This window comes from Cololabis saira, chromosome 8, assembly GCF_033807715.1.
Source record: "Cololabis saira isolate AMF1-May2022 chromosome 8, fColSai1.1, whole genome shotgun sequence".
NCBI lineage: Eukaryota > Metazoa > Chordata > Actinopteri > Beloniformes > Belonidae > Cololabis > Cololabis saira.
The window spans coordinates 24,575,398-24,590,536 of record NC_084594.1 but is presented as its reverse complement, the minus strand read 5'-3'; the positions used below and the strand labels follow the sequence as shown (position 1 = coordinate 24,590,536).

Here is a 15,139-nt window from a genome sequence, read left to right as displayed (position 1 = left end):
GCAGGAAACTGTGGTTGGAAGTGTTTCAGTTCTTCTGGTAAATCTTCCAGAACACTTGCCTGTTTGTGCTGATTCTGACCGATTTAATGCAGATTGTTTTATTGGAACACAAACTCAGTTTGATGATTTAGTGATATTTATTTCATATACATTTAAACTTGTTACTTAAACTTGGTTTCTTCCTAAGTTTATATGACAGAGAGGTAAACTCAGGAAGGCATACGTTCAGTGTTGGATGAGCACAGATCACGGTTGAGCCGTCTCAAAAACTCTGCTAGTGAGCCACATTCAGGTTTGCTGTTCAGCATAAAGCAACAGGGGTACCACAATGACGAGATGTATTTGCATTTGTCTCTCTGGTGTGACAGTCCTGTGTGCCCTGAGTAGCAGACAACTCAGTCGACATCCCCCTAGAACCACAAAGTAAAGAGACATTTGATGGTGTTTTATTTGACCAAAGGAATTAATTTTGAAAGTGATGCTTCTAAGACACTGATGGTTTGATCCATAGGGACATATTCAAATTTTGAATGTATTACTAATAACATTCCGTGGATTATATTAACAGTCATAGGAAGTTGTCTCATGCATATATAGATGATCCTCTTTTAAAACAGATATATTTACTCATTAAACAGACTCTTTTATCCACTGTGACTTAAAAGAAATAGGAGTACCTTGTAGTATTTGGCTGAACGTGTACAACAGTTTCTCCTCTGTTTCAAAAAGAAAAAGAGAACACACACACACACACACACACACACACACACACACACACACACACACACACACACACACACACACACACACACACACACACACAATACACTCATTATTGCATTATTACGTCCCATGTTATTGCCATGAACAAACATTAGTGTGGGTAGTTATGGTAACAAGAATGCTACAGAGAGCCCAGAACAATTTCCGAAGAGATTCAAGCTGAGCTGAAAGGTCAAGGAACACCATTGTCAGATTGAACTATCCATTCATTTTTGAGCCAAAGTGGACTACCGAGGAGGTGTCCGCGGTTGAAAGCGAATCATAAAAAAGCCAGACATACTGATAAGCCACAACAGATGAGACAAACAAACTGGATCTTGCCACTGTAGCGACTGGGAAACATAGAGGATGCTAGGTTATGTTCTGGAGCTGCTTTGCTGCGCAGGTACAATGAAATCTAAAGACTATTAAGACACCCTGGAGCAAAATGAGCCGCTCACAGTCAGAAAAATTGGTCTCGGTTGCAGTTTGTGAGTCTTCCAACAGGATAATCACCCACACCACCACCCAACTAAAAACCAGTAATGACTAAGAATAACGACTGGACTATTCTGAAGAGACCATCTATCAACCTTGATTTACATATTGAATAAATGTGGGAAGAGCTGAAACATGCAGTCAGGAGAAGAAACCCTTCAAACATGAGACAGCCGGATCAGTTTGATCATGAGGAGAGGACCAAAATAACTGTCTACAGTTGCACAAGTCTCATTCATTCTGTTGAACCACTATTCAAAAGTACTAACTGATTTTAATTGGTCAATTTTAAGTAAATTATTCTTTATTATTACTTTTAATAGTTCAAGTCATTTCAGTGAGTATTATGGGTTTTTCTTTCTTCTAATGGAAGGGTACCCAAAAATATGAATGATAACTTTACTCAATTTATATTTACTCTTTGCCAGCAGCTTCACATTTGCTTGTATGTCGCCAGCTCTGGCGACTGGGATGCACCTAACTATCCTGCATGATTTATGCAAAAAGATTGATAAATTTGATTACCTGCATTTGGACAAAGACAATGTTAGATTACTGTCTCTGCCCATGTGCTCGTCTTCATTAAGCTGTTGTAACAGTTTCCTCCTCTCATTAAGCAGGTTCTCATTTTCCACAGTCACGCACACAACAAATTCTTTCTCCTAAGAGTGAAAAAAACACAAAGAGAATTTAGTTGCCAGTTGTATTTTAGGAAGTGGAATTATATTTTTTACTATTTTAACTTACACCTAAAGTGGATATAGACATAGGGCGCAGAATTTATTGAAAAAAATAATATATTAATCAGTTTAATGTCTCTCATGAGTCATAAATGCAGAACGTTGGAAAAAACATTAGGTTTTCTCCAATATTGTTGCTGAAATCAGTTTCTTTCTTTCATCAACAACTATGTCATATTATCTGGTTGAGTGAAGATTCTTCAAGGATCCGTGCGTGTCAGGAGTTTTTCTGTGCTTTTGTTAGCTGTTAGTTGTCTTTTCTGCATCTTCTTCACTGTGAGTACTATGTTGGTACCTGTTTGCCTGAGTGCATTTCTTGCAAATGAGGAGGTAGGCTTTTAAAAACATGAAAGGTATGTGTTAGAAAGCCCACACTGTTTATGTTGTTACTAGTTCTTAGTATTTTATATCATTCATTTTACCATTGTGGTTTGAATTGTCTTACGTCACTGAACTCACCAGACCTTACCAACGGTCCCTGAATGCACCACAACCGTTATGTGCGAACGAGACAGATTCAGGAAATTTCCATCAGGGGATTAAAAAAGAAAAAAACTAAAGAAAATGGAAGAGTTTAATGCCTCTCTGAAAGGCTTGTTTGATAAATTTGTTACAAAAATCTCCGATCCGACCGGGTCTCAAGCAGCCGTGGGGCCCCGCGTCGAGGCAAGCCAAATGATGATGAGGCAGGGGAAGGTATCCAGTATCCAGTATTTTGCTAATTGAACAGTTAAAATTGCGCATATAGAGACCCGATCCGACCCGAAAAACCCAAAAATTTCACGCGCGCTTGCTACGCTCACACGTAAGCGCAATGACCCCCCCCCGGCCATTTCACACAGGGCCTCGCAAATCTCCCAGACGGCTCCGCCTACCATGCTCCTCAAAGTTACATAGTGCCAGTGAAGGCGATACAGACCCCTCAGACCATGACAGAGGTGTCATTAAACCTGTTGGAAGTTGATGTACCATCACAATGACTCTGGAAATATTATATTAAGGTGGAAAAGTTACATAGTGCTGCTTTAATTTGCTGTTATGTAATATATTAGTTATGCTACTATGTTCATTTCTATTGTTTATAAACCTCTTTGGAGGTGGTGTGTTAATGTTAATCTGACCTGGAAATCCGTATCCGTGTCCTTTAACTTGGACACACATCCGTACCTTTCTAAACCAGATACCGCTCTAAACCAGATATTTCCTGGAGACCCCAATTCTCCTTTTTAGTATGAATGTGTGAACCATGAATAAAAGGCATATCGTCATGTCCATCCATCCATGTTCTATACCCGTTTCAGTCCTGCGCAGGTCTGCTGGAGCCCATCACAGCTCAATGCAGGAGAGCGGCAGGGCTACCCTGAGCTAGACTCATACCACTACAGGAGCTCATGTGAACCAGAATACTGTGTTTATTTTCAAATACGTGACTCAAATCGAGAAGTAAGCTGGCGAAAGATTACACCTACAAAGTCATCAGAACTGCAATATGCGGATAGCGACATGTGTTAGCATGCCCCCCCAACAGTTTGTTTCATGATATAAAATATATAATGTAAGTCATTTCAATTTGTCCCATCACCATACTAAGGATTTGAGTGTCCCTTTTCTAAATGTGACAGATGCTCCCTAAAATCTGGTAAAAGACACTCTGCTTTGTCATTATTAACTGAGGCTAATTGATAACTAAAAGATTGTCCTCCACAATCCAATAATTTGATGGAGCTCCAGATGGGAAGCATTAGAAATATGAGATCGCTTAAAAGATGCAAGGTCCCTTTTTGAAGTTGCTTTTATGTCTCAGGATTCCCAGGACTGCAAGGTAAAAACGGAAAAATGGTCCTTCAGATAGGATGTGATGTGCGTTGTGCTCTCTGTTGGGGGGTGGACACACCAGAGCACATTATGAGTTAAGATTAGATTAGATTAGATTAGATTAAATTAGATTAGATTGTCCTTTATTTCTCCCTCAATGGGGAAATTCGCTATGGCAGTTACCAGCTGGACAAAGACTTTCGCAGGAAATGGTTAGCACTTTACATTTGTAAAACTTGTGAAAAAGCCTTCTGTTGCTGTTTGACAAGATATCAAACATAGCTGCCCTGAAAATAAGCATTTGTCCTGCACTGTTTGTGCAGAGAGCGCAGCTGCACGCGCGTATAACAGAGCCAGAAAAAAACATATTCTTGCTAAGGTTGAGCCAGAAATGCGTGAGTGCATGCAAAAACCAGAAAATGTACGTTGTTCACAAACTACAACATCTAGTTACATTTAATATTAAGAAAAATGTTGAATTCAAACTGGGCCGACTATAACAGACATCCCAAGTCTCCTGTGTTCAAATCGGGGCTCCCTGATGTCCGCAAGTCAAATAAAATCTCCCGGAATCTAGATTGAGGGGCCAAGAGGGCCAAGAATGTGCAAGCAGGCGAGATAAGAGTATTCAAAAACGCACCCTTCAGTGGGAAGCATATAAAAAAACAAACTAAACGAAACGCGCTCGGTGCACATTGCCCACAGTTGTATCTGTATCTCCCTGAAATGCATTTTTACAACTTCGGATGTTTGCTATAAGCATGGACATAATCAATGAAATCCACGAGCCCTTCCTCAAAAATCCACATATTTGTTTTCTGGAAAATGAGTCAAAGCTGCAGATTCACCTTTGCTAAAGAGTGGGAACACAAGGACAGCTCTCGCTCCAGACTTTTTATCCTCTCATCACGCCGCATGGTTTCATCGTCAAATTTCTGCTTGGCCCGACCCAGTTTCTCCTTGTGCTTTTCCTTCATGTTGTGGTATTTACTGCAAGCAGATGAACACACACTTGATCCATCAAATCAATCATATTCATATCACAATCAGATGTCAGTGCAGCAAAGAAAATCTGAATTTTAAACTTTCCCACAGGATCAAGAGAAGGCTTCGGTGTTTGCTCATCACATATGAGATAAGATTAATGTGACAACGTTGCCTCCACCTTCGCAGCGTGTCGACGCATTTGAGCGTTTCGCAGATCTCAGTCTTGAGTGTCTCACACTGATTTTGGGTTGACAGCAGAGTCCTTATTGCTTGTTGACAGTCACGACACTCCTGCAGGTTCACATGAACACATCAGCAGAACCCTTATCAATGTCACCCAGGCAACCGTTTCTGTGCAGCAGCGTTACTGTGACAAGATTTTACATGTAAGCAAACAAATGGATATAAGTTAATTACCTCAAGTAGTATGTTTTCTCTGCACGCCTGTGTCTCAAGCTCTTTATCCTTTGTCATTTCAGAATTTTCTGTTTGGGAGCGAATGTTGTCACCAGGCTGTACATGTACGTTTAGCTCATCAGCTTGCTCGGCCTGAACCTGCAAAGCGCTGAGCTGCTGCTGCTCCTGAAGGGTTGACTCCAGTCGCTCCACGTCCTCCTGCAGCGATTTAACCTAAGACAAGACTCCGCACATCAGTGTAGAAAGAGTCTATCCAGTGAATTGATTTTGTTTTGTGTTTTTTTCACTATAATGTTCCTGGTTGTATATTGTTTCTTTTCATTTTATTTGAAACTTCGTTTGATGTGTTTTGACAAACGACCTTCAGTCGGTGCATGTCTTACCGCCTGTTGCAAGGAGCTTTTCTCAGCATTCAGAGAGCGCACCCTGCTCCTCAAGCTTCTGATCTCCAGGTCCAGACGATCATTCAGCACTTTGGCCTTTCGCAGTTCCACCATTTCTGTTGGAAACGAGTCAAATGAACTCAATAGTTGAACTCTAAAGAAAGCTACTCGTGAGATAGTCAGCTGAATGAAATTTCAGGCACAACAGACAAAAACAAGATGCCATTAACTTGTAAGTTAAAGGGGACCTATTATGGCATCTAATACCTATTTTAAACAGGCCTGGAATGTCTTAAAAACAAGCTTTTGATTGTTTTTGCTAAATAAATTAGAAATTCAGCCTCTGAGCCATGTCTTTAGAATCCCATTCTCTAACCTCATTCTCTACGTGGGATTCTGAGTGGGCTGAGCTATGATAATGAGGCTCTGTGCTGAACGGCTGCCTGAATGACGCGATACACCGCTACGGAAAAATGGCGGAAGCTCCGGCTGGCGGAGTTGTTGTTGTTGTTCTGGCCAGAGTTAGTTGTGGGCGTGGTTTCACGCATCGGAAGCCAACCGAAGCAAATTGCATTTTGGTTACGTAACGACGGGAGCAGAATCTGAACGGCTCGTAGAAGCCACATCACAATGGATGGCTCATCCGGGCGGCTGTACAGACACTGCAGAATTTGGTTGCTTTCCTCCTTCTCTGAGTTCGCAGGCTGAGGGGAGACCACTTTATATATGTTAAAGCAAGAGAAAACGTGTTTTTCATAATAGGCCCCCCTTAAAGCATCATGTTAATGGAAATAATCTGTACTTTTTTGTCTGAGTCAGATAATTAATCACTGACTCAGACTACACCTTCTTCTGGGGAAACTCTATATTCTGGTTTTCACATCACAAACACTAAACGTCAGTGTGCAGGCGTGTTGTCACATTTCATCGACGGTTACTGTTGGATACAAATTTGTTATCAACAAATATTAAACATTTTGAATATATTTAAGCCAAATTCAGCGTACCATCAAAAATTAAAGACGAGTAAGGAGAAGAGTTTCATTTCTGATAAAACATGAAATCTTTTATTTACCTCCAATAGACACAAAAGAAGTAAACAAGCCATTAAACAATTACAGATGCCGGGAACTCCCCCCTCCACATATGCTAGTATGATGTTGTTAAATTGTTTGACTATGTTGCTTTTCCCTGTGCTGTGGTTATTGCACCTTCATACTGTGTCTTTACACAGTGTGAAGATGTATTTTTGTCCCTCCTCTGTCCACCCTTCCCAGTGTCATCATTTCTCAGCCAATGTTAAGGGCAGCGCCCACCATGGCTGCAGCCCCAGGCACCTGTCTGCACCTGTCTGCCCGTGTCCTATGTTGTCATTTGTTTTTTGTTCTCTTGGACGGGCTGTACTGGAAGGAAATTTCTTCATGTCGTGACGCTGACTCCATGACAAATAAAAGGAATCTGAATCTGAAATGAATAGAGCAGTGCGTTATGTGGGGGCGGAGTGGAAAGAATTTAATCTGATTGATGCAACAGTACTGCCTGATCCTCTGGCGTCCAAACGCTATTCTGTCATGAAACTTTTAACGGTTGTTACTAAGGTACAAATAAAAAAAAACAAACAACCTGCTTTTATAGCACGTACACTTCCTGCGTTGACTGCTCAGCGGGCTGCGGTGTGACCACGCCAACACTCGTGGAGGAGCGACACAGTTCAGGGGCAGAACATAAAGACTCACCGTATTCCTTCAACTTTTGCACCTCCTGTCTGAGCTGCTCCACCTCCTGCTGAGCTGACTGCAGTTCTGGCTCTGAAAAACACGGTACATTTCAATGAATCAGAATCAGAAATCAGAATCATGTTTATTTGGCGAAGTCAGGTCAAACAAGACAGGGAATTTGACTCGTTTATTTTCGCTCACTGTACAGTAAATAGACAAATGATAGCTCTTATTAACATATATACAAATTAGATTAAATCCGATTTTTTTATCAGATTTTTATGTTTGTATTTTTGATTTGATTTATTTGTCCCGTAGAGAGATTTGTCTTCACAGACAGTGCATTTCTTGTCTCAGCAATAACGGACACTTTAAACACATCAACAATAAATAAATGACATGCATAACAATAAAGATGAAATAAATGACAGCACAAAAGCCAACAGACATATCAGCGGGGCTTGCTGTTCAGGGCAGCTATGGCCGGAGGGATCAGGCTTTTCCCCAGCCGAGGCCTCCTGAACTTAATGGTTCTTTACCTGCGCCCTGAGTGTATAGGAATGATATATTGGTTCAGTGGGGGAGTGATGTCTTGTAAGATGGTTTTCGCTAGGCGAGAGATGGACTTGTATTTAGTTCTGTTAGGTTGGGTGTGGGGAGACCGATGATTTTAGCAGCTGTGTTTGTGACGCGTGTGAGTTTGGCCCAGATGGGGACGGAGAGCATATTAAGGAAACGTGTGGATTAGTACAGAAGGACGTGTTAAACGATGCTTTGGTAGAGTAGTAAGAGGAGGTGTGGTGCTACATATAGTCCTTTAAGTTTGCGGATGCCTGACAGTCTTTGTTGGCTTCTTTATTGAATCTCTGTTGTGTGCTGATCAAAGGTGAGTTTATTATTCCCAGATATTTGAAAGTGTCCACTGTCTCAACTGTTTGGGTGTTTATGATGGTGAGGTTCTGGGGTGAGGGGGGGGCTGAACAGCAATTCCTTTGTTTTATTGACACCGATTCAGAGATGATGTGCACCACTTGGTGAAATGAGTGACTGTATTTTGATAGTCCAGAGTGCATTGGTTGTGTGAGAGAAATGCCAGAATGGCTTGTTGTCTGAATATTTAAATATGATGTGATGTGGTGGGAGAGATGCGAAAAGGAACAAAGGGTAAAATAGGTTGCGCACATCCAATAGCTCAACAGGTGCTGGTCTCAAAGCATAGGTCCAAGAAAAAACAAGAGAGGAAACCGCACACTTTTGCTCCCCAGTGCAGATTTATTTAGCACATCACACGTGATGTTTCAAGCGCATTTTGCTCTTCTTCAGACTTCAGAGAGATGCGAAAGCAATCATTGGTGTAGAGTGTACAGGAAAGGGCTCAACACATACTGTATCTTTGTGGGATCCCGGTGTTGATGGTAAGTACAGGGGATTAGGTTGAGCCCACCCATTTTTGTTGAGTATGATTATGATATAACTTTAGAAAATCAGTAAAAGGAACTGTGCTGACTGCAGTTGATCTTTCTTTTCTAACATTTGTGGTTGCTTGATGTCAGAGTTAAAAAAACACACAAACACACAGACACTTGTAACACTTAACTACTGTATAATAACAGATGGTAAAAACACTAGATGCTGACTCATTGATTCCTGATTAGTGATTTTGAGAGTGTATTGCTTTATATAAATTCCCCTGATGTGATACAAAAAAAAATTATAAACAATTTCAGTTGTCATAGATGGGAAATCCAACAATTGAGACCAAAAAGGGTTTAAAGATGGGCTATCTGTCATCAGTTGCTCTCACCATATGCTCTTTGAGTGAAATGAGCAGACTCCAGCTCGTCAGTCAAATGCCGGATCTCATTGTGGGCCATGGCCAGTCTGCGTGAACCCTCCTCCAAGTCCCGCTCCAGGCGTGAGCACTCCTTCTTCAAACTACTTGCTTGGCCATCTAAAGATCTCGTCTCTGTCTGCAAAGACATGGACACAAGCAGCTTACTCAATGACCAGTGCTAAAATGATTGAAATGCTCTCAATGAAGTATAACAATAATAATAATAATAATAATAATAATAATAATAATAATAATAATAATAATAATAATAATAATAATAATAATAATAATAATAATAATAATAATAATAATAAAAAAACATGCAATATCAGAGAAAACATCTTGTGAAGTGGACTGGAACAAAATCCATCAGTGGTGTAGTAACTTGACATCTTTCTGTCATGCAAAGTTCCCTACCTTTTGCTGGAAACTGAGACTAAAAACACTGAAACAAGAAAAGAAGAGAAGCTGCAGTTAATGTGAATGCTGCTGAAGAGTCCTGAACAGGCATGCAAAAGAATATTCATTCTTGTGTCGTACACACAGACTAAAGTCGGCATCAGTTCATTATGATTTGCACAGTCAGTGTTTTGTTAGTTTTTTTAAGGGATGCACTAACTTTTCATATATACATGCATGTATACATACATACAGGAACTAAAGTATGTTTGCTCTGTGAAGCCCTCTGGAGTCCCAACAGTCTCTTCCATGAACTCTGCCAATGACGTGGCGCCCTCTTGTGGTTAGACTGTAAAATTACATGCGGAAAAGTGTAAGGCATTTTACATAATAAGATATCTCAAGTATTTATGTACGGTATGTAGTTTGTTTGTATCCAAAATTGGAACTTTGCACACACTGACACTTAAGGTATCAGTTGTTTCTATTTCTGGAGGTAAAAGGACACATGTTTGTCACAATTAATGATCATATAAAATTCCATGAATGAAATAGTGAGTTACACAAGGAGAAAGTGTTATTATGGGATGTTTTTCTTCTAACCTGGCATACTCTGGTGTTTTGTGCTTGTGTTCCTAAAAGGCCAGCTGAGTTTCCATCAGCCGTGAGCTTGTCAGGATCAGGAGTGGTCTCCAGGAGGGAAGCCCTCTCCACCAGGAGGTAAGCCACCTGCTCACTCGGGCTGCTGTGAATCAACTCGGTAAGACCCTGATGATATAACATTTTAGCCATTTCACTTGTCTGAGCATCTGTTAGAATAAAAGAAGAGAGACGGAGAAAAAAGACGAATTTGTAAATCTCACCTCTGACAGTGTGAATATTGATGGTGTTTGTTACACTTGTTGCACGAAGGCAGTAATCTAAGTTATCCAGAATTTTGCGTCACAAACCAGAAAAAAAAACTGATCAAAGGAACTTTTGTGTGATATTGTAATAATGCTAAAAAAAACTTTTTTTTAAATTAACTGCCACATAAAAACACTTTAGTGTATCAAACAAAAACATAATAATTTTTCAAAGCCCTAGGAAAGTACAATCACTTTTGGGTATGCCAAACAATGATCTGCGTTACAGTTCTTATATTGGCTCATATCATTCAACCCTGTAAATGAAGAGCAGGTAAAATGTTCCAACCTTGAAGCGATATATGACGCCGCAGTTGCTCCCTGAGCTGATCGTTTTCGTTTTGTATCTCTTGAGCCAAGATGTCTTTGTATTCTGTAAAGATTCGGATCTGCTCCAAAGACTTGCGAACCTAATAAGAAGAAAGATTGTCAAACATTGATTCTTACATTCACTTGGACTTTTGTTCCAGTCATACAGTACACATCCAAGATCGCTCACGTACCCTCTTCTTCATGCCTTTGTAATCTTTGTAGAATGTGGTTTTGCATTGTCTTGGTTAAAAATACATGGACGTCCTTGGAAAATGTGTTGTTCAAAAATCTGAATATACTTTCCTGCATTAGTGCCACCATCATGAAGGTCTAAATTACTTTTGTTAAAGACACCAATAATGGTAATAATGTATCTTGCTGCGGTGGTCAACTCCCCAGGTCCCTACAGTCGACATGTGGATGTCACAGATTTCTGCTCTTATTCCTCTCGAGAAGTTGACTCATGACCTTAATCACAAATTTCATCACAAGTTTTGGAGGATCTGGGAACCATTGCACTCCTTCTTACAGAAGCCTTAACTCAGCTTCTGCGCCTGAAGGATGAGGACTGCCTATTTTTTCTTTCACTTATCCCATGTATGTGCTCTTCATTTACCTGTCTCTTAATTTACCTATTTTATTTATTCATTTTATGCATATGTGCTGCGCAGCGCTTTCTGTTCGTTTGGGGTGGGGTTTTTTTTTTTCTTTTAATTTTATTTTTATGTTTTGTTGTATTTCATTTTGTTCTGTTCTAATGTTTGTACCCATAAAATTGAAAAACCAATAAAAAGAGTATTAAAAAAAAAAAAAGACACCAATAAAATCCTCTACCATCACAAAACTTGGCTTTTGGGATTGTTGTTATGTGTCTGTATGTTCCTTTTTATCTTTCCTTTCCCATTTGCTGTGCCCATTCCTTAATATGGATTGCAATTCCTCCAAATTCCACTAAATACAGTGATATTGTCACGGTTTTTGAGTTAATGTCACAGCTTTTCACAGTTTTGGTATTTTAGGTTCCTGATTTATTTTGAAACTCCATGTCCTTCGGTTTAAGTTTCGTCTTGACTTCCCTTGTTCCCCATCTTCCCTGATTGTCTGCGCCTGTGTCTCGTCAAGCCTTCTGTATCTTGTCTTGTCTGTCCATCGGTCCCTGCTGGTCTGTACTGTCTCCTTCCTCCATGTGTCAAGCAAGGTTATTTTGGATTTTGTCACAATGCATGTTATGGACGGTACAAGAGGAATCTCTTACACCCTCTTGTCCAGTCTTTCTTTGAGGAATATTTTTCTTTTTCTTGCGTTTGTCAACACAGTGGAGATTTTTTTTTCCCCATCTTTGCTTTTCAAAGACTCACCCTTTCATGCATGCTGCATTTTGAACCAAATCATGAATGCAATCACCTTCCTATATGTTTGAAATAAAGTCAGTCATTTCTAAATTCAATAACAACCCTTTTATTACTTCATTCCATTTTTTTTCTGACCGCGCCATCAAGACAGTCCCTGATGTCAGCTGTTAACCTACTTCGGTCATTTCTGCTAGGTGTTCTGAGCGGTGTGTCTCCAGATCCTTGGTCACGCTGCTCAGGCGGAGTCTTGTATGCTGCAAGGAACGCCACAACAAACGCAGCTGGGCCTCCTGAGAAGCATCGGGAGCGAGTCCCTCCTCACGTACCCACGTACTGATCTGCTCCAACTCCTAATAGTGAAAATACACAAACATGTGACCATGACAAGGTATCTGCTTCGAAAAGTTCAAACTATTTTAGCTTCTAACATTGTGAAGAAGAGGGTACATGATATGACAGTGTACACTTATTTCTGTTATGTACTATTGTTTAGAAATTACCTGACCAAAAGATTTATAGTGTTTTATATTAATGTAATTGCTTCTAAACTGATTTTTGGGCATTTGCTTTTATGTAAAATAAAAAAGTAACAGTTTTGATTTACTAAAAAAACACAAACCCCTTCCAGCAACTTGCTATGTCTACATACATTTATGCTGTCATCTATAAGGCCCTGTTTAGACCTGGTATTAACATCTGTCCTGAGTGATTAAAGCACTTATTTTCACATCTGTCTCCAGTAACAACTTGTGATTGGATCTCACTCGCTGCCATATATACGTAAGAACGCTAAAGAAGAAGAAACTGGAGGGCAAATCAAAACAGCACAGATGCTGACGGTTATTATGACACCCACTTGTTGAGCTGCACTTTAATACTAAGCCTCTTTTGTGAGATTTGTCATTTCACCAACACACAAGACATCAGGTAGGTAGGTTTCAGTGATCAGCTCTGTGTCCTCAGGGGTTTACACATGAGGCTGTCCACTTATGACGGATGTTATCAAGTCTAAACGACTATAGAAGTAAGTAAGAACCAATATTCTTACTTCAAAAAAAAGCAATGCGACTCATAAACAAAGTTGGATACAAGCACCCAACCAACCAATTATTTATAGATTCAAATGAGCTTAAATTCAATGAACTGGTGGACTTCAAAACTGCACAGCTCATGTTCAAAATCAACAATAACATGTTGCCAGACTGTATCCAAAATATGTTCAATTTAAGACAAAGCCATTACAACCTCAGAGGGGATAGCATATACAGAAAATCAACAATCAGAACCAACACTAAACTGAGATGCATTACAGTGGCAGCGGTGGATGTATGGAATAAATTAGATATAGATTTGAAATTATGTAGAACTTTAACTTTATTTAAAAAAACATTGAAAAGAAGGATGATTTCCTTATATTAAATTAATGAGTGGCTTGATGTTAATTTGGGTATTTATTTAATTGGTGATTTGCTTTGATTTTTTAAGGATGATGGTAACATGTAGACTGCACCTTTATTTTAAAAATCTTTTTTATTTTTTGAGGAATGTTTGTTATCCCCACAGAGGCAATTTGTTTTACGGGCAGTCTTTCTCTTACTTTTTGCTTTTATTTTATTAATTTAATTAATCTTTTTGAGGGTAGGCAAATAATAAGCTTTGCTTCAGCCTACCCCTTTTTCGGTCTAGATGTTATTTGTTTATTTGTATACTGGAAACTTCTTTGTTATGTTTTCCTTGAACAATTGAACGTTTTCTTGTTGTCAGTTTTATTTTTTATTTATTTTTTTTTTAATTTGTGTGTCATGACCGAAAATAAACTAAACTAAAAAAAAAACTTAAAAAAAACGGGCCTATGTGCCACTTAAGCAAGACCTTTTGTATCCATATAGTAACACCTCATCCCATCTTTGTGCTTCACTATCGGACTCTAGTAGTAGACTTAAGGCTGATTTATGGTCCCACGTTACACCAACGCAGAGCCTACGGCGTAGGTTACGCGGCGACGCACACCGTATGGTTACGGCTACGGCGGTACCCTACGCCGTAGCCTCTGCGTCGATTTAACGCAGTACCATAATTCAGGCTTTACTGAACATGTCTACTCCCATCTAAGCCAAATACACCTATCTTGCCAATAAAAAATGGAGAGTGAATGTGCCAAATTTTAAAAGGTAAACACAAGCAATGATTACTGTCTAGGTTGTTTTATCAAGAAAGTACAAAGATCAGTAGCGGGAGACAGCTCAGTTTCTGTCTAGTTTTGGTGATGCTGCTTTTACTGCTGAGATCTTTCCTCCGGCTGTAGATTGATGGTGCAAAACCTAAAATAAATGACTTTGTGTGACTTTTAACTGTAGCACTTCAACTTTTCCACCTCGTGTACCTTTAACGTCCTAGGCTAGGGACAATTTCGTGAGGAAATTCAGTAATTTTGAATACATTTAAAATATTTCCAATTGGAGGAGACGTTTTGCGCAAAGAAGCCAATCTGTATTTAAGAAGCGTTAACGCTGAGTATTTCAAGCCTCAGATTTTAAGCCCGCTGGCCTTGTTGTTACTGATAAAAGTGTATCCAGTACCTCTGCTTGATCCATCTTCCCGTGCCGAGGAACAACTTTTAGTAGTTCATGTTGAAATCTTAATTTTTTAGGTCGAAAATGTCCAAAACAAACTTCAACTATCGACTGGCGCACAGGTCTCACTGTTATGATGTGTTAAAATAAACTACATTGCTTTCTGCGCACCCTGTAATTACTGTGAAACGACGAGGACGCTCTTCTCTGCTGCTGGATTGGCACCACCCACTCTCTTCCTGACAACCAATCACAAAAAAGCTTTTATTATATGCCCTAAATAAAAGTGGAAGATGTTAGTGCTGATTGGTCCCACAAACCGTAACTTCAGTTTGTGGGTTTCTAGAGGAATTTCAAAATAAAGTCATGCGTTTTGCCGAGATTCGAACTATGATTTTGAAACATGTACAAATGCATTTGTTTGAAAACAGTGGCGTCAATTCA

General features: G+C 39.6%; 1 protein-coding gene across 1 annotated transcript; it reads right to left on the bottom strand.

Annotated features, from left to right (window-relative positions):
• Positions 1-129: 129 nt before the first annotated feature.
• Positions 130-14,873, bottom strand: si:dkey-264d12.5 (coiled-coil domain-containing protein 30). The gene is made up of 14 exons (XM_061728288.1): positions 14,702-14,873; positions 12,299-12,472; positions 10,748-10,868; positions 10,157-10,362; positions 9,807-9,902; positions 9,125-9,290; positions 7,339-7,410; positions 5,603-5,718; positions 5,220-5,432; positions 4,981-5,093; positions 4,664-4,805; positions 1,786-1,922; positions 678-716; positions 130-410 (listed from the first exon to the last, which is right to left on the bottom strand). The coding sequence occupies exons 1-14, from the start codon at positions 14,714-14,716 to the stop codon at positions 302-304; spliced, it is 1,719 nt and encodes a 572-aa protein (XP_061584272.1). The 5' UTR covers positions 14,717-14,873; the 3' UTR covers positions 130-301.
• Between the last annotated feature and the right edge of the window lie 266 nt (positions 14,874-15,139).